An 18477-nucleotide genomic window follows, 5' to 3' on the forward strand; every position below is an offset into this window, starting at 1 on the left:
AACAAAACAAAAAAAACTACACACCATTTTGCCGACGACGGCTAGTAGATGTAGGAGTACCTCTTCCACCAGTAACTTGTGAGTTCCTTGAGGAAAGAATTCCCTAAATAGGCATTCATCAAAAGACATGTGGTGAAAAATATGGTTGAGAACATTGGCTGTAGTTGTCCCAGGAGAGCAAGGTCAAAAACAGCCCTACACTGTTTATATATTAAAACACACCCATGATAAACCGAACTTATGCACCTTTACATTATAAGAACTCATTCGTGCACAAAGTGCTTTTATTTCAAAAAGTTGCTACATACAAATATATATACACACACACACACAAAAAGAAAAAAAAAAAAATCAATCCACCACAAAAAACGATGGTGGAAACTCCTAAATAAGCAACACAGTAACAAAATACAAAACTGGACAACATGCTGGATGCAGAATCATCAAACCTGCTTATAAAAAAAAAAAAAATATTATATATATTGATACAACGAATGCACATTTTGCAAACGCCAAAAGTGGAGGCTGTTTTTGTAAAGGAGCTTTCGACAAAAGGGCAACAAATTATTCAGCATTAAAATATCCTGGTGCTGGTTAAGTGCTTATTTTTTCTCTCTGATGCAACATTGACACCAACACCATCCTTGGATGTCTTCAACCCTTTGTAATGGGGCTGACCTGCGTGCATCTCTCTGACGTACAAGAGGTAGGGAAAAGTCCACGATAAGCAGGATGTATTTTGGCTCCAAATATATTAGAAACAGTGCTGCCTTCATTGGGCGTATCAAACATGTCATTAAACCTTGACATAAAAGACAAAAGTCTGCTAGTGTAACTGGATAAGGGTGAGGGGAAAAAAAAAAAAAAAAAAAGGAGGCAGGAATGATACTATCAGATCAAGAGCAATGATTCATATACGGTAAGGAAATTAAGTGGTATCTACAAACGTTACAGAACTGTTGTAACACAACAACAGAACAGAGTTTCTCTTTTGTTAGGTCTCCTTTGGCAGTTTAAGATAGAGATGAAATGCTAAAAGAAAAAAAACAAAATTGTGGACATCAGTGAAAACCTGTATTTACAACACCTAGATGGCACTGCCAAATAATGATCATAGAAAAAAAAATAAAAAACAACAGGACAAGGATGAGGCAGCGCCTCTTCAATCTGCATTTTGTTGCTCGATTGGAGGGTCTTATTACTTCAAGTTACAACTCACACATACAGGTAGCTAGGCTCATCATAGCCAAACACCGACTTTTGCTCATACAAGGCAACTACTGTTCAACGCCGCCCATTAAGCACAGGCTAGTGATGCAACACTTTAGTCTAAAACTGCTCACAGGTCAAACAGTATTACATTGCTAAACTGCAGTGTGTGCTTCACAGCCTCTGTTCTCTGGTAATGAGCAAACACTGCACGATGTTGCATAGCTGTGATGTGCCTAGCTACCGACATGCATGAGACATTACAGCAGTGTGATCTGAGGGTCTCAGGCACCATTGGAAGATTGGCAGTGACCACAAGCACCACTTGATGAGATTAGAAGCTGGTGCTGACCGGCTTGATCTTTAATATGTCTTTCCGGCACAGTGAGTAGAGGTTTATGAAAACTGATTCCCAAGTTGGAGTGCTCCGGCACTCACATACAGTCCATTGAGTTCTCTGGAATTGGGTTAAGTGCACCAGAAAGACCCTTCACAGGTGCGCAGGTTGGAGGAAGCATCGCATGGGCAGCAGGGTCCACATTCTCAATATCTTCCATCTTTGACTCGCCTGTACTCTCCCAATTGATGTGAAAGCGCGTAACACGTGGATTTGATGCCAAAATGTTCCTTTGAAGCTGTTGGGAGAAAAATTTATCGTCAAGTAACAAGTCTTGCTACAAAGGCAAAACAGCAGATTAAATGATGCCTTCCCCAAAAAAGGAGCAACAAACCCTCCCATGTTACCAGTAACTAAACCAATGCTCTGATGTTAATGCCTTTAAGCAGAAGTATAGGCCAACATAAGTCTATATATAAGTTTGTTAGGGTCCTTTCAGACGGGATGGAGCCGTGATGATCCGCTTGCTCAGCGGGGATCACGGTTTATCCCCACTGAGCTGGCGGATGACAGGGCGGTCCCTGCACACTGTGCAGGGACCGCCCTGTCAGATCTACGCTCTCCCCTATATGGGGGGGGGGGGGGGGGGGGGAGGAGAGAGATTTAATGAACACAGACCGTCTGTCCATGTTCATCCGATCTGCTCTCCAGATGGATAGAAAAATAGGATTTTCCTCCGTCTGCAGAATCGGACCATAGCGGGGACGGATGATATTGGGTGTCAGCGGGTGTTTATCCGCTGACACCTGCTATCCCATAGGGATGCGTGTATTTCATCCGAAAATGTCATCCTTTAAAAACAAAAGCATTCTAAATAGCTATTTAGAGGTCTTCAGGCTGGCCACTTTGCAGCTCCAAGACAGGGCTTCTGCGGGAGGAGCCGAGCTACCAGGAGGGACGTCAGCTGGGGAGATCACGGTCCTTCCTGCAGTAGCCGCGTATTGGAGTTGAAAAGCAGCCGCGAGTCACGTGACCCACCTGAAGACAGCTCTAAATAGCCATTTAAAATGCTCATTTTTAAAAAGGATTTACACAGTATGCCAGCCTCTAATAAAGCGGCTGGTAGCTTTTTTTGTTTTTTTTTTAAGGCTTAAAGCGGGAGTCCACCGGGACTCGCTCGGCTGCCGGGTCCCGCCGCCATCTTGGGTATGGGAATCAGGAAATGGAGCCTTTCGGCTTCATTTCCCGGTTCCCTACTGCGCATGCGCGAGCCGCGCGGCGCAATCCGGACGGTCCCCGCTGCCTCTGGGAGCTGTGTGTTTCCCAGCAGGCAGCGGGGCACTTGCTGAAGTGGGCGGGCGCTTGCGGAAAGGGGCATTACGTACGCCCCGTTCCGCAGAGAGCTAGCCTGGAAGTGGGTGCAGTTACCTGGATTATCCAGGTAACTGCACCCCCCTCCCCCCTGAAAGGTGCCGATTGTGGCGCCGGAGGGGGGGATTCCGATGAGCGGAGGTCCATTTTAGGGTGGACCTCCGCTTTAACACTTTAATCTTAAATGGACATTGGGGACTTTAAACACTGCAGCCCCAGAAGATTTGCCCCCTCCAGACCAGGCCATTTTTTTGCTATACGGCACTACGTCGATTTAACAGACCATTGCACGGTTGTGCAATTTTGTACCCAAATAAAATTGATGTTTGTTTTTTTTCCCCCACAAATAGAGCTCTCTTTTGGTGTGTGTGTGCATATTTTAATGTATTCATCAGTTTAGGGCAATATTTTCTGCTACATATTTTTGTTAAAAATAGGCATATTTGCGCAAAAGTTATAGCATCTTCAAAATAGGGGAAAGATTTAGGAAGTTTTTATTAGTAATGGTGGTGATCTGCAATTTTTTGCGGGACTGCAACATTGCAGTGGACAAACTGACACTTTTTGGGGACCAGTGACACCAATACAGTATTCAATGCTATAAAAATACACTGATCACTGTTTAAATGAAAGGGGTTAAATGCGTTCTCTGGGAAGTGTATCTAAATGGATGGGCTGCCTGGGAAAAGAGATGCTGATCACTAGGAACATCTGATCGATCTCTCTCTCTCTCCTCCCCTGTCAGAACAGGGATCGGTTTACATTGACAGACTCCTGTTCTGGCTCCCTTTCCCGCGATCATGGGTGGCCGGCAGTCGGCCAGGCCCGTGGGTGAGCTCCCACGCACACGCTTGCAGTACCACATGCACAGACCGATGTACAGGTACACCAGTTTGCGCAGGCGGTCAGCAAGTGGTTAAGTGGTAATATTTAAATAATGCCTGCAACTACAGGCATCATCCAGATCATAGCAGCTGTTTAGCCCGTTGGTTTTTACAGGCAGGAGGCGACCTCTCCCTCCCACTGCTGACCGGTCACTCCAGTGCAAATCAGTGAGCCAGAGAATTAATCTGCCGACGATGGTCCCGGGCCATTTCTATGTCCATTGGAAGCCAAGCCATGATGTCACTTCCGGCGCTGGCAATGTAAACATTGCCCTTTTTTGTTTTAGCTGGAAAGCCAGAGATAGATTCTCTATTTAATCTCAGGCTTTCCAGCATAGAGGATATTGCTTAAAGGGGTTGTACCAGGGTGATGCTTGCAGCTGCAGACATCCCAGTACTGTTTTTTTTTATTTATTTTTTTAAGAGTCCAGTTGGCCTTCTAGTAAGAACCGAGGTGGCTAAGCAGCCGCGCAGTTGTTATTACAAGCTGGAGGGGACATCCTCCACGCTTTCCACCCAGAATCAGCTTTGATCGGGCCTTGGATCTAGTAACCCGGAATCGACATCACTTCTGGATTACTGGAATCTTAAAAAGGCACCAGTTTAAAAAATTTAAAAAAGCATTCAAAAAAGCCATTCTTGGAGTACTGAATACTTTCAAGTGCAGAGGGGATTGGGGTCTTTTAGACCTCAGATCTCTCCATAAAGAGTACTTGTCACCGCCTATTACTGTAACAGCAATAAAAGTGTAAAAAAAAAAAAAGTGTAAATAAAAACATCAAATATACAGAATGATGCTGGCCTGGGGCGGCTGAAAAATCATTATCGGCCCTGAAAAAAATAAATAAATAAATTTGATAATCGGTCGACCCTCAAGGTTGTCAATTTTTATTGCTTAGTTCACCCTTTTCTCGCAAAACCCCATACATACTGTTGAGAGAAAGTGCACTGCGAATGTACATAGTTTAGTTTAAATAAGCTGCAGTGGCAGTTGGGGTGGTACTTCTTACACACAGTCATAGCACAGAAGTTTTTGCTGACCAGCTACAACAATGGAGGGGAAAGGAACACATTTAATTTAAATTTTTACTGGCTGAGCAGTGGTATGTAGTGAGCTGGGGAAGTTTAGGAAAGATGAACTAACCTTATAAACATTTAACAGAACAGGGAAGAAAAAAAAAAAAAAAAAAAAGGGAAGTTGTCGCCTAAATTTATGACTGTTTATTTTAAACCCAGCTCTTGCTGTTAGACAATGGTTCAGCTAGAAATTTTAACAGCAGCATTATTGCTGCATAACCAGACCAAAAAAAAAGATTTTTTTGTTCTGGTTATGTACACAGACAGATCTCCATTCTGACAGGAGAGTTAGAGTGAGATCTGCTGTTCCTAGTGATTAGGAACAGCGATCTCTCTTCCTCCAGTCAGCCCAGTTCCCATATAGTTAGAAACCCTCCCAGGGAACATACTAATCCCCTTGAAAGTCCCCTAGTGTTAACCCCCTTCTGTGACTTTTACAGTAATCTGTGGCTATTTTTAGCTGTGATAACTGGTACCATTGACACTTGTACAATAAAATGTCAAAAGTATCTGATCTGTCCGCTGAAATGTTGTAGTCCTGCTAAAAATTGCAGATCCATGGCATTACTTGTAAAAAAAAAAAAAAAAAAAAAAAAAAAAAAAAAAAAAAAGCCATAAATATATCCCCTATTTTGTAGACGCTATAACTTTTGCGAAACCCAATCATACGCTTACTGTGATTTTTTTTTTTTAACCATAAATATGTAGAAGAATATATATTGGCCTAAACTGGGGGGGGAGGTTTACATATTTTTGGGGGATATTATAGCAAAAAGTAAAAAAAGATTGAATTTTTCTTCAAAATTGTTGTTTTTGTTTACAGCGCAAAAAATAAAAACTGCAGAGGTGATCAAATACTACCAAAAGAAAGCTCTATTTGTGGGGAAAAAGGCACATCAATTTTGTTTGTTACAGAGCCACACCACTGTGCAATAGTCAGTTAAATCGACGCAATGCCGTATTGCAAAAAAAGGGGAAAATCTTCAGGTCTGCAAGTGGTTAAGCTTTTAATAATCAGTGCAGTTTCTCTTACAAATGACAGATACACATGCAGCTATGGGATGAAAATGTGTCCAATCTGTATTGAGCCTTTATGTAAAAGGTTATGTGACCTGTTTCAGGCTGACACACTCAAGTTGACGACCTAGGTTAATTATCACACGTTTTAAGAGCTAAACACAAAGTTTATATGAGGAAACCGTACCTGACAGAAATCTGGTTTTAGTGGTGGATTCTCTCGAAGCTCAGGATCAGAGTATTCATTATTTACATAGTAGCCAACCCGGATAAATTCTTGACCTCTATATGTGCAAGTAATCAAGACGACTGTAACCCCCACCGCATCAGACTCTGGGATAAGGCTGGAATTCGGAGCATCTGCCTACAAGGAAAAGTGTAACGTTATAGTTTCTTATGATAAAGCAGATCCTATACATTGTACTTGGATAACTGTATTACTAGATCAACTAGTATATAGGGTGTATGCCCCTCCCAAACAGGTACAGAAAACATCTCTTAGCTGTTTAAGACATTTAATAAACCCGACAAGCATAATTCTCAATATAGATTTGGAGAAATGTTTTTCCACAAGCCAGGTCTGCCCCCCGTTTTATATAAGCACAGAGTAAATAAAAGTTTGGGAAGAGCACCATTCCTCTTCTCCTGGCTTCTTCAGTAACTTTATTTAAGCCAACTCCTCAGCAAGGTAGGCAGGCAATTAAGCTTTCTCAGTTGGAGGGACAGCAGTGGCAAATTCTAACCAGTTAATATTGTGAACAGATATTCTAAGTACATTCTGTGTAAATACAAGACGTGTTCCAACTTGAATCTTCATGGGCTTAGTATATTTGTTCCAGATCTGTGTAGTAATCCAGTGTGAAACTGCCTTTGCTTAAGAAGCTTCCTGCAATAAAGACCAGTCGCTGCTGCTGTCACTTCTTGTGCAGGGCAACTGGTCTTGTCTCCACTCCCCCATAGCTTTGTGCAGGAAGCTTTAATGTGTGAAGCCTACTGAGCACCTCCACTCCATGCACAGCAATGACACTTACTTTTGCAAGGCGACATCTGGGGGAGAGCGAGAGAGAGCGAGAGATTACATACACACATTTTTAGGGGTGCAACGGATCGTAACCGATCCGTGATCCGAACAGGTCAACCTGTTCAGATCGGCGCGCGGAGCGCTCCGCTGCCTCGGCCTTAGGAAAGGCAGCGGCTTCGGCCTAGTGCCAGAGAGGCAGCCCGCTGGGTACGCCCAGCAGCCGCTTACCACGTGATCGCTCCGTCAACTGATGGAGCGTTCACTTGTCAACAAACCGGCATCATGTCATGACGCTGGTTCCTCTCCCCCCTCTGTGTACTGATCTGTACAGCAGCGCTGTGGGCTGGATCTGTAGTGCCCACAGCGCTGCTCTGTGACAATTGCAGTCACATCCATCCATGCTCAGCCAATATTACAGTGGGGGAGATGTCCATCAACGCAGCTAGATTTTAAGTGGTGAAATACTTTGGAGCGTTTAACTGGTGAATTCAAACCATGGATGTTATGCGAGTAAAACTTCAATGGAGATTGGGTCATAGCGAGGAGATGAAAGCCAGCTCACGTGATAGAGTCCAGCAGCGGTAGCTAAGTACAGTAGAGATCCTGGTCAACCACTTTTGTAAATTTCCAGCCTGGGGGAACAGGACAAGAGAAAGACAGGGGAGGGCGTAAAAGAAGAAGTGGGAATGACAGAAAAGCCAAAAACATAACAAGTACGCCACGCAAAGCGTGGACCACATCTTCAATATGATATGCAAGGCGGGGGGTCTCGACCGCTGGGCACATGGCCAATCTATGCCATGATATCTCATAATACAGCAAGAAGAGTGGGGTTCGGAATGACTGGTTGAGTCAACCAGTCAAAAGGAAGGGGACAAGGAGGAATGATCAACCTGGCAATTGGCTACAAGAAATTGCTATTTAAACTGCTACCATAAAATTGTTTCATAACAGAAAAAACGCAACTGGAATAAACAACCCTTGAGGTTCCCTTCATGCAGTTAGTTTGGCCCCCAGCCAAATAACCGTGAGGGCCAAACCTGAAGTCCGCCAAGAGATCCCCGGAGGCCCACCACCGAGCTCAAGCGCCCTCAGGAAGCGGGCCCCTGGAGAGTCCAGGCGGGGGGTAAACCCCATGGTGCAAAGTGAACAATGGGGTTTTGATGCAATGTCACAGTTTGGGGATTCCTGGGTGTGAGCACAGCCTGGAAGTCCAAAGTGAAGATCCTGAGGAGGTAACTTGAGCAGTGAGTGGAATTAAAATAGTCAGGTGCTGCACGTTTGGGAGAAGGCCAATACGTTCCGAAATCCCGGAGCAGTTCAAATGAACCTGACAGGATGCAAACTGGGTGAAAGGGCTCAGGGGTTGTCATGTAGAGTGGGCATTAGAAATGGAAGATGGTCTTAAAAATGGGTGGGAAAGGGGTGACATTAATGTCCGCATCAGCAAGTTGGGATCAGGCAGGCTGGTGGGTGGGGTGGGGGGGCACACAGCCCAACTAAAATATGGCCATCTGTGGGCTTGTGCAAACAGGAAAAGTCAACTGTTATAGGCGGTAGGAGAGGGGCCCCGGCCCAACCATCACTTACATGGGATAGCTGATAAAATATAGGAAGGTCCGGGGGAGAAAAGATAAAGACAGGACTCACGGTTTCAGGGGTCAACCTTGATCAGAGCGTTTAGGGCCGGCCACAGATGAAGTGGGGGTGGGGGGGTTTGGGCGTCTTTACCCCTTGACCGTTTCCCACGTGTGACCCGGGAGGTTGGTGGAGCATTGAGAGGACTTCGGACATCTTTATCCGTTAGTAGCAGCTGGAGCGTATCCAGAACGGACTGTGCTTCGTCTGGTGAGGTCAGCACGTGGTTGCGACCATTGTATGAGAAGGAGAGCTTGAAGGGGAAGCCCCAACGGTCCCGGATTTGATGAGACTGAAGAGCTGCAGTATAAGGCTTCATACGTCTCCTCTTCACAATCGTGGATTGGGAAAGGTCCGCGAATACCTAGTAGCGGTATCCCAGGAAAGTAAGGTTGGGTTTGTCCCGAGCCACACGCAGGAGAGTTTCCTTTTTGCAGTAGTAGGTGAATTTGATTATGATGTCGCGGGGCGGTCCCTCAGATTTCTTGGGGCCGAGTGCCCGATGGATGCGGTTGAATTCCCGCCTGTCGATGCGAATAGCTGGGACAAGTTCATGGAACAGTGCCGTGGAGGTGAGGTCTATGACCGATTCAGGAACGCCCCGCAGGCACAGATTACCTCTGCGCGCCCTGTCCTCAAAGTCCTCCAGGCGTAATAGGGCCACATCCAGCTCCTTTTTGATGTCAGAGATGTTCTGTTTGTGGTTTTCCAGGACAGTGGCATCCATTTTGTCCTCTAGGTCATTAGTGCAGGAGCCGAGCTCCCTAAATTTCCCTAGTGAGGTGGGTGGCCAGTTTGGCATTTGCTGCCGAGAGCTCTACCTGCAGCATGATCTTAAAAATGGGAGGAGATCAGCATCCCACAGTGGTGGCTGTTGAAGCGGGACCGCCAATGAGTCTTCGCTCATGACGGGAGACTGCTCCAAGTCCTCCGCTCCAGGTTCGGAGAAGGGGTCTGGGCTCGAGGCTGGGGCTTCAAACATGACGGATGCCCCAGGCCGCGTACGGCCCTCCGATCTCGAGCCGGACGCTCGCGTGAGCATTGCCTTGCACTCCACTTGGTATGGGAGTTGGCGGGGGATACCCTCTTAAATAGCTTGATTAGGGTGCCGATGTGTCCAGGCGGTGAGGAGCGAAGTTGGGTGCAACCATTTCATCCGCTGCCCACGAGCGCCCTCCGGCTGAGCATTTTTTGAGCAGGGTGGCATGGTGCGGTGTGTGATCACAGCAATGTCCACGCTCCCGATTTTAAATTCGGCCGGCCTTGGAGCTTCCCCGCCGCCCAGAGGGTTCATTAGGCCGCACTAGGCCAGAGTAGGCCATGGCGGGTGGTCACAACAGCCCCGCGGATCGCAGGGTTCCGTCTGAGGCATGGAGGGGTAAGCTGGATGAGGGGGTCCACCTACCTTGGCCAGAAACAGCTCTCCATGGATCAGGATAATGGCAGCAGCTGCAGTCATGGAGGATTGGTGGTTCCCCGGGAGATCACAGGCCCGATCTTTACAATATAGGCACAGGGAGCAGCAGATGGCATAGGGGCAACCTGCAGGCAGGTATTTTGGTCAGTTTTTGGATGTTGGAGGTGCGGATGGCGAAGGATTGACTTCAGGGTGCCTGGAGCGAACCATTTCAGTACGAGAATGCACCAACAACTTCTCAGCATGTGAAGCTGAAGAAGGTCCCCCCCCCACTTGATCCCTCGGAAGAGGAATCATCAGTCTGTTCACGGTCCCCTGAGGGGGATTCATCTTCACCTTCCCACAGTTCCTCCATTTGAGGATCCTGGGTGGAAGAAGGGGACCTAATGCGTTTTCTTCCACTCTGTGAAGATGTGATTAAAGCGACTTATCTTTCCTCTAAACCACTCATAGCCGAGGAGAAAACCTGCTCAGTTATATAGACAGGGGTTGAAGTGTCAGAAGCAATTGCAGCCCCTGATGACCACGATGGCTCACTCTGACCAGCCTCCTTAGATCGATGTGGTGTTGAAGAGGGAGACTCCTTAAGACCTGGGGCCAACCTTTGGTGTCCTTGGTTATGTGGCATTTGAACCACCTCCTCTGGTCAGTGCTGAGCACAAGCGCAGAGGTACTACCAAATAAATGCACCCACTGCTGAGCAATAGTCCAGCAACTGCCGCTGCTATTAAGCTCAGCCTGATGCTTAAGTAAATGTGCCTTGGAATGCCTGTGTCACCCACTCACATGCCACCCGCCCTGTGCACCTCCTTTAGCTGTATGCACCTGAAATAAGGTGCATTTTATAGCTATACAGTCCGTGTTGACACGGAAGCACGCTAACGCCACTAAGACCACCCACCGCCTCAGCTATTTTAAAATGGATAGTTTCCGGTACGAGTGGGCTCCGATCCTGACTGGACCGCATGGAGGACTGGGATGTAGGAGTAGAGAGCTGCTGAAGGGAACCGCCGTAATGGCAGCGGCGTGGCATACCGCCGTCTGATGCCATGCTCCCTCTGCCTGGAGGAAAGCTATCCAGGTGGGGGGACATTCCTAGGAGAGAGAAGAAAAAACCCTTTCACGCGACTTTAGCTTTAGCTTGGGCCGGAGGAAGCCTGCAGCTTGTACAGAGACGAGACGGACAAGCATGGAACAGGTACATGTTCTTGACAGCCCCTGACGGTGACTATAGATAGGCATGACATTTACTTAAAGGAGAAAACCAACAAGAATTAGAAAAATTCCTTAGGACTCTCTTTCCTCATCCAGCTGCAGGGTTCTGTGGTAACAGACCCAATCTTCACCTCTCACAGTGGGCTCTGTTAAAAAAACCTTCAGGGACTGGGGCCCTCTTTTTAATTAAGAGATCCACAGCCCTGGGCCTGTAAAAAGCACCCCGGCAAGAATATGGCTGAAAAAACAAATACTGGATCCCAGGGTCCAGCTCTCTAAAAAGAGAAGTGTTACAGGTAAAACCTTGTTTCGGACACTAGGCCCAGGTACTGGTCAGCATGCTCCGACACGTCAGAACAGGGGCCGCCAGTCACCACAGGGCCAGAGTCTGAATCAGAGCTCTCCCCAGAAGACAGTGTTTTTCCCCCTCCTTGTGCCCACATGCTGCTTCCACCCTGGCAACAAAGGTCTCCAGGACCGCTGACAAAGCGTCCATGTGCACCGCAGTTTTAGCAGGTGAGCCAGTTGCAATAGCAGGGATGTCTGGGGAAGAAGCACCTTCTGACGCCATGCTGACCCTCACTCATCTGCCACAACTTAGCGACTTAAGGCAAGGTACACAAATTCCACCCTCCTAACAGCTAGCAGACTAAGAAAGGCCAGAAAATACAAAACTGATCCCAACAGCACTGTCGGGACTGCTGGACGCATTTCACCACAGACCCATCATCCGAGCAGTATGGGGTGGCTGCTGGCCATGGCACACTGTGACAGACAGCAGTAGCCCGGTCATATGTGTGCCCCGGAGCACATAGCTCACCGGCCACCCCTGGAGCAGAAGGGGCATGTCGTGGCCGATTCAGCACGTAGCTAGGGTCTGCTCATGCTCGATGGCCAGACTGGGGAGACTACAAGGATCTATATCCAGCTCGGCTGTTTATTGTAGATCACAGAATCAAAAACGTAGGAAAAAAAAAAATTCCCAGGCACTAGGCAGAAAAAAACTGTGCTGCGGGAAGCAGGGTGAAGGGTTATAGCCAGAGGGACCGCCCCAAGGCCGGTGCTGTGCAGTCAGTTTTTACATGTGTTACATGTTCTGTCTAGTCCTCTCCTGAAGGTGGCGTGATAACCCAAAGGTCAAGAATTAAAAGAGTGGTGTCCGTCAATGAACGAAAGAGAAATAGAGTATTGAAATCTGTTGCTATTTAACACGCGCACACAATTTTAAGGTTAGACGTGTTGGGTATCTAGTCAGTGCAACCTCATCTTTTATACCATAATGTATTTATGGCATTTGGGTGCCCTAAAATTAACTTGCACATTTACTGAAATTTTACGCAAGCAGAAACTGGCTCTGCAGCAAAAGGGTTAAAATGAAGGTTCACTTTAAAAGCTTTGCACAATGTATCAATTCCCATTGTGCAGAAAGGTGTGACCAACATCTTACCTGAAATACAAACATATGACGGCCAGCAGGGACTGGTCCTACTAGCACTGAATCCAGGACCTGATCATATTCTTCACTTTCTGCTGAACCCACATATATTATTTTCCACTCCAAATCTGTGAACAGAAACATATATTGTCAGAAATAACCAGAACAGAAGGAGAATCTTCCCAATGAGATGAGAGATCGCAATAAAAGCTAGAGCGGCACTTGGACTCGTTCAACAACTAGATCAGCCAAAATGGCAAAGGGTATCCTCAGGGACTCATAAGTTAGCAATAAGTGAAGTCAGGCATGTAATGGGTCACATACCATCAGACTTCAGGTGACAGTCTGATTTCCTCAGCAACAAAGACTACCATATTTTAAGCTGTCAGATGATCAGCTAAAGTAGGGAAAGCAAATCTTTCATTTTTTATATTGCAACACCAACTCGTCTTTCCCAGATTTCATGGCCAAACTACAACTGTCATAACAATGCCAAGGTCTTGGTAGACTATAAAAGCAGTCTCAGGTAATGACATAGCACAGGGTGGTCCATAGGCATGAAATAAGGGAACATCGGTCCCCAATAAATTAGGATCAAAGATGGGTAGTGCAGAGGAATTTCCATCAAATACAGGCAATAGCAAGCATGTGTAGTAACTCCTATAAAAGTAAAAAAACTGAATAAAACTGAACTTTAACCACTTCAGCCCGGAAGGATTTACCCCCTTAATGATCATGCCATTTTTTTGCGATACGGCAGTGTGTCACCTTAACTGACAATAGTGCAGTCGCGCAACCAAACAAAATTAAGGTCCTTTTTTAAAAAAAAATAAAAAGCAATAAGTGTTTATCAATTGGTTTGCGCAACAGTTATAGTGTCTACAAAATAGGGGATAGAGTTATGGCAGCATTATTATTATGATTTTTTCCTAGTAATGGAGATTAGTGACGTAGAATGTCACTGTATAGTCCGCAGTATTTACATTTTTGATAAACTCATTTAATGAATCCAATCTCTGAAAGCGGAGATAACATGCACTGTCAATGTTATTGTTTTAATCAAATAAGAATTTGGAGTAGTTCAACTATGTGATTAACCTAAAATCAGTTATGATATAGTTATACTAACCTGACGGCTTATTCTAAAAACGAAACCGTCATTTTGTTTGCAAATATTAAGGATTCTAACAACCAGCAAGAATAAGGCCTCACATTTACAGAGCACCTGTCATTTCAGATGCATCATGACAGTGCCTGTTAGCAGGCATCCCCTCACCTTGTGTCACTGATGCATTATCAGCCTTCCCATTAAAGTAAATGGGACTGTCGGTGAGCCAACAGCGGGTCGGAGGAGTAGTCTCTGCAGGACAGATACTCTTTAAAAATTGTGATTTAAATCAAATCCACCCTGCTGGCGACGGTTAATCACAGCTCTCTGCTCTGCCCCCTCACTCACTAGGGAGCTGGGCTGTGGAGGGGGTGGGAATGGCCGGCTCAGGCTCTCTGTCAGCATGTGGGTGGATCCGGACACTGTTCACGATGATGCTGAGCCTGGACCGACTTTGTGATGTCAGCAGAGAGCAGACTTCAGCCTGCTCTCTGCTGAAAACTGGTCACAGGAGTGCAAAACAAACTGCACTCCTGTGATCCATAGAAGTACAGACTAATGAGCTTAGGCTGTACTCCTTTTAAATAAAAATTAAAGCCTTTGCTTTTACCTTTATTACACATTTACAAGATAAAATGAGATGCAAAGGATAACTCACCATCCGGAAGATCTTCTATACATTCAAAAGTAACCTCAAACTGAAAAGGGTTACGGAACGGACAGGGGTTATCCAACACCACCATGTTGAGAATCTGCACCTTCGCCATGATGCTGAAGAGATTACTGTAAGCACTGCAAAAAAAAAAAACTGGAACAAAACATATATATTAATTACAAAAAACAGATCTAATTTATCAATGTCTCTTAAACAAGCCTTAGCACCCCATCAGTAACCAGATTCTCACCTGAAACCAAACTACTGTAAAAGACTGAGATTCAGATGCCAACACCCCCTCCCTCCCTCTCTTTCCCCAGCTACACATCCTTACTCCTTTTGCTCCACCGCCAATTTAGGACCACAGGAAAAAAAGGTTTGTTTATGTGTAAGTACTTTAACTGTTATAGATATGAAGAACAAAATGTAAAGAGTTCAGGATGGTTTTTATTATTCGTAAATTTTAGCAAATAAAAAACATTTAACTCGTTTCAGAGGCGAACAGCCAATCAGAGGAAGCTTTGGATTCATTGATAGAATAGAAAGCTGCCTATAAATGGCTGAGTGCTGCTCAGCTTGATGCCATTTTCCAGTGTATACAGTGAACCCACACGTTAGTGTAGGAAATTGTTTTGGCCACCGTTTGGACTGTGACTGACAGTCACGGCTCTCTGCATAGATTGGAGGAGAGAACTGAGTGATCAGTGGTATTTGAGCGCTCAATTCTCTGAGTAAAGACAGCAGGGACAGATGCAGCTGGAATCCATGCTGCAGCCATCTAGGCAAGTACGATGATTTTTTTTTGGTCGATTCCCATACATAATGCATTTTAGCAGCGCTTAATTTGCGAGTCCCCAGGACATGCAGGTGTGAATGGGGCCTTACACTAGGTTCACAGCCCTGCATTTTGCAGCAACACATCAGTCTATTTAACATAAGTTCCTATATGTCTTTTATAACATTTATGCAGTTTCCATGGTACTTTTTTTTGGAAAGGTGCAGAACCTTTTTTTCTAAACAGCACATTGAATTTTTGGCTCTAAAGATTTCAATGGAAGAGCAAGAAAAGTGAATGTACATGCGTTATTGTTTTTTTCCCTGCATGACAGCAGACGCCTCCTCCTAGTAAAGTAGAACTACAGGCAAAACTTGTTTTTCACTTTGGATAGAGTAAGGGAGGGTTATAACCCGTCAAATTATTTTTTCTGCCTGTGTCCCATTGAGGAGATTTCCCTTCACTTCCTGTCCCATAGCCAAACAGGATGGGAGAGGAAATCCCTGCAAATTAAGGGAATCTCTTGGGTACCCCCAGGTCACCAGAACTAGTATCAATTGGAAGATTTCCTATTACTTTTCTGGTGACAACTCAAAATTTGAAATTTTCTTTTACTTTGAATGATACAAAAATAACAGAATATAGAGGGTGACTCTCCTTAAAAACGGGGACAGACAGCAATAAAAACTGACAGGGGGGTTAATCCCCCTCTATTCTATCCAAAACTGAAAAAATAAAAGTCTTGCCTTCAGTTATACTTTAATGCAGGGGTCTCTAAACTGCGGCCCTTTGGCCAGTGTTCCTCTCACTGATACAAGACACTAGTCAAACCACTGACACCAACGATGGTGCATTCTTCCTACCGACACCAATGATTACACTACTCCTCCCACAAACACCAACGGGGTACTATTCCTTCCAATGACACCGATTGGGCATTATTCCACCAACTGACACCAAAGTCCTGCCCCCCTAAAGTCTGAAGGCCCTTTGTTTTGAACGTTTGGATACCTCTGTTTTATGGATAAGTTCACTTTTCGAACATGTTACATGTTCCAGGGGTAAGTAGTAGAGTGCGGCCGATAATCACTTTTGAAGCATTGGTCAGAAACGTACCAATGTTACAGATATCGTTTCGAGGGATTCTACCAGGGTGATGCACACATCATGGTACCGGACGATCGGCTTTTTTGTAACAACCACTGATGTGGCTCAGCAGCTGCTCAGCTACTATTACAAGCAGCGGGAGGAGACGTCCCTCCCCCATCCCATCGGGAGGCCTGAGCGACCAGCTGGCACGTCCGGCAGCCGGCCGAAGACCCAAACAAAGCAATCAGCTTTGTTCGCCTTAATTCCAGTAACCCGGAAGTGATGTCATGATATCACTTCCAGATTACTGCCATCCTAAAGGCACCAGGTTTAAAAAAATAGATACTTTCAAGTGCAGAGGGGTTTTGGGGTCTTATAGACCCCACCCCGATCCCTCCATAAAAAGAGTACCTGTCCCTGCCTACTACTATGAATGGATAGACTACAAGTACCATGAGCTGGTAGTTCTCAATGAACTGTGGGGGGCACTGCTGAGCGCTGTGGGTAGTTCATTGATCTTCCTGCTCTCAGCTACCATTGTAATAGAAAAAAAGCATGACAGCTCCTCTTAAATATGAGATCTGGGTTCAAAAAGTCCTCAGATCTCATATTTGGACTTAAATGCAATAAAAGAAAAACAAAATTTGTCATTTGAAAAAAAAAAAAAAAAAAAAAAAAAAAAAAAAAAAAAACACACACACACACACACAACAAAAAAAGTGCCTTTAAGACTTATGGTTAAAAAAAGTCACTTCTGCCCATATTAGCCTCACTCCTCTCCCTACCCAGCCATGGATTGGTCACCCCCGGGGGGTGGGAATGTGGGTGGAGCCTCTGTGCTGTTACATTCCTTGTAACAGGAACAGTGACGCATGTTTTAATTTTATTTTTTAAAAGCACGTTAAAAAAAAAAGGTTCTTATTTATTTTAAGTGCCCAATCCCGACAAGCTTGCGTGCAGAAGTGCGAGTATGTCAGTAGCGGCCGCATATGAAAACGATGTTCAAACCACACATGTGAGGTATCGCCCCGATCGGTAGCGCAAGAGCAATAATTCTAGCCCTAGAACTCCTCTGTATCTTAAAACATGCAATATGTCGATTTTTTTTTAAACGTCGCCTATGGAGATTTTTAAGGGTAAAAGTTTATCACCATTCCACAAGGGAGCGCAAATTTTAAAGCGTGACATGTGGAGTATCAATTTACTCAATAATATAAAAAAAATTGGGCTAACTTTACTTGTCTTGCACTTGTAAGACTGCTGTGCAAATACGGCGTGACAGAAAGTATTGCAACGACCGCCATTTTATTCTCTGGGGTGTTAGAACCCCCCCAAACACTATACAATTTGTTTCGAAGTAATTTTCTAGCAAAAAACGTGTTTTTAACTTGTAAACACCAAATCTGAAGAAGAGACTCGGTCTTTAAGTGGTTAAATATCGCTTAAAGTGATACGCTTGCTTTGCGCGAAGGAAGGCGGCGTGTCGCCCTGCGATTATCACATTTCCCTACGACCCCCCCACATCAATAATGCTAAAAAGCGAACGGCAGTCAGATTTTCCTTCATGTATAAAATAATTCCCCTCCTGACCCCAAACCCTGATCATTAGTCCTGGAAGCCCCCGGGATAATGAGGGGGGGAAGGGGTCAGTATGGAAACCAGGGGGACAGGTGACCCCCCCATCCCCAGGACTGTCCCTATTATGACTGGAGGATGGGGGAAGGGAGGTGTAGCGGACATTACCGGCTCCCGGTGACGTCTCTTCTCCTCTCAGCTCCTCTTCTACCCGCGCGCGATCTTTCCCGCTCTGCCGTTTGTCTCCCGCGCGAACTCCCCACAACCCCGGCTCGCGCCGAGCGGCCCCGCCTCCTCTCCCCTCTGCCGCGTCACGTGCCTCAAGCCGCCCACCAATCCGCAGGAACGAGGCGTCACATAAAGAGGGCGGGGTTACGGCAAGGAGCGCTGGGATCCAAATTTTCCGTAGGGAAATGGGGCGCTTCAGTCAGTTTCTAGCGCGGTATCGGGATAGCCAGGGTGTACGGGCGTCACAGGACGTTTACTTTATAAACTGACTTGCCCATGGCAAATATGGCCGTCCAGTTAGTTGTCGTAAGGGGTGACGTAGGTGGGCGGAGCAATGCAGCTGCGGCTGACGTTCATTCCCGCGCTCTGGCACGGCTTTCAAAGGGGTGGAGTCTTTGTGGAAAGTCACGTCATTTACGTGTCGCT

General features: G+C 45.8%; 1 protein-coding gene across 2 annotated transcripts; it reads right to left on the reverse strand.

The window, feature by feature from the left end:
* Positions 1 to 247: 247 nt before the first annotated feature.
* On the reverse strand, positions 248 to 18243 carry LOC143960984 (histone chaperone asf1b). 2 transcript variants are annotated; one of them, XM_077470072.1, is made up of 5 exons: positions 17992 to 18243; positions 14388 to 14521; positions 12634 to 12749; positions 6083 to 6259; positions 248 to 1844 (listed from the first exon to the last, which is right to left on the reverse strand). In XM_077470072.1, exons 2-5 carry the CDS (start codon positions 14494 to 14496, stop codon positions 1644 to 1646), a joined length of 603 nt encoding a protein of 200 aa, XP_077326198.1. In that variant the 5' UTR covers positions 14497 to 14521; positions 17992 to 18243; the 3' UTR covers positions 248 to 1643. The 2 variants fall into 2 exon arrangements, with proteins under 2 accessions (XP_077326198.1, XP_077326200.1); XM_077470074.1 differs by having other exon boundaries at positions 14388 to 14537; positions 17992 to 18131.
* Positions 18244 to 18477: the final 234 nt, after the last annotated feature.

Source organism: Lithobates pipiens, unplaced genomic scaffold (assembly GCF_037356315.1).
Source record: "Lithobates pipiens isolate NorthernLeopardFrog02 unplaced genomic scaffold, aLitPip1_a1.2 Scaffold_8, whole genome shotgun sequence".
Taxonomy (NCBI): Eukaryota; Metazoa; Chordata; class Amphibia; order Anura; family Ranidae; genus Lithobates; species Lithobates pipiens.

What these genes read in the sequence shown, in the direction of transcription:
- LOC143960984 (XM_077470072.1), bottom strand. Translation starts at nt 14,496, where the DNA reads ATGGCGAAGGTGCAGATTCTCAACATGGTGGTGTTGGATAACCCCTGT. An exon ending in GTCATATGTTTGTATTTCAG is followed by an intron (nt 6,260 to 12,633) that starts GTAAGATGTTGG and finishes TTTTCCTTGTAG; the next exon opens with GCAGATGCTCCGAATTCCAG. An exon ending in TAAAACCAGATTTCTGTCAG is followed by an intron (nt 1,845 to 6,082) that starts GTACGGTTTCCT and finishes TTCTCCCAACAG; the next exon opens with CTTCAAAGGAACATTTTGGC.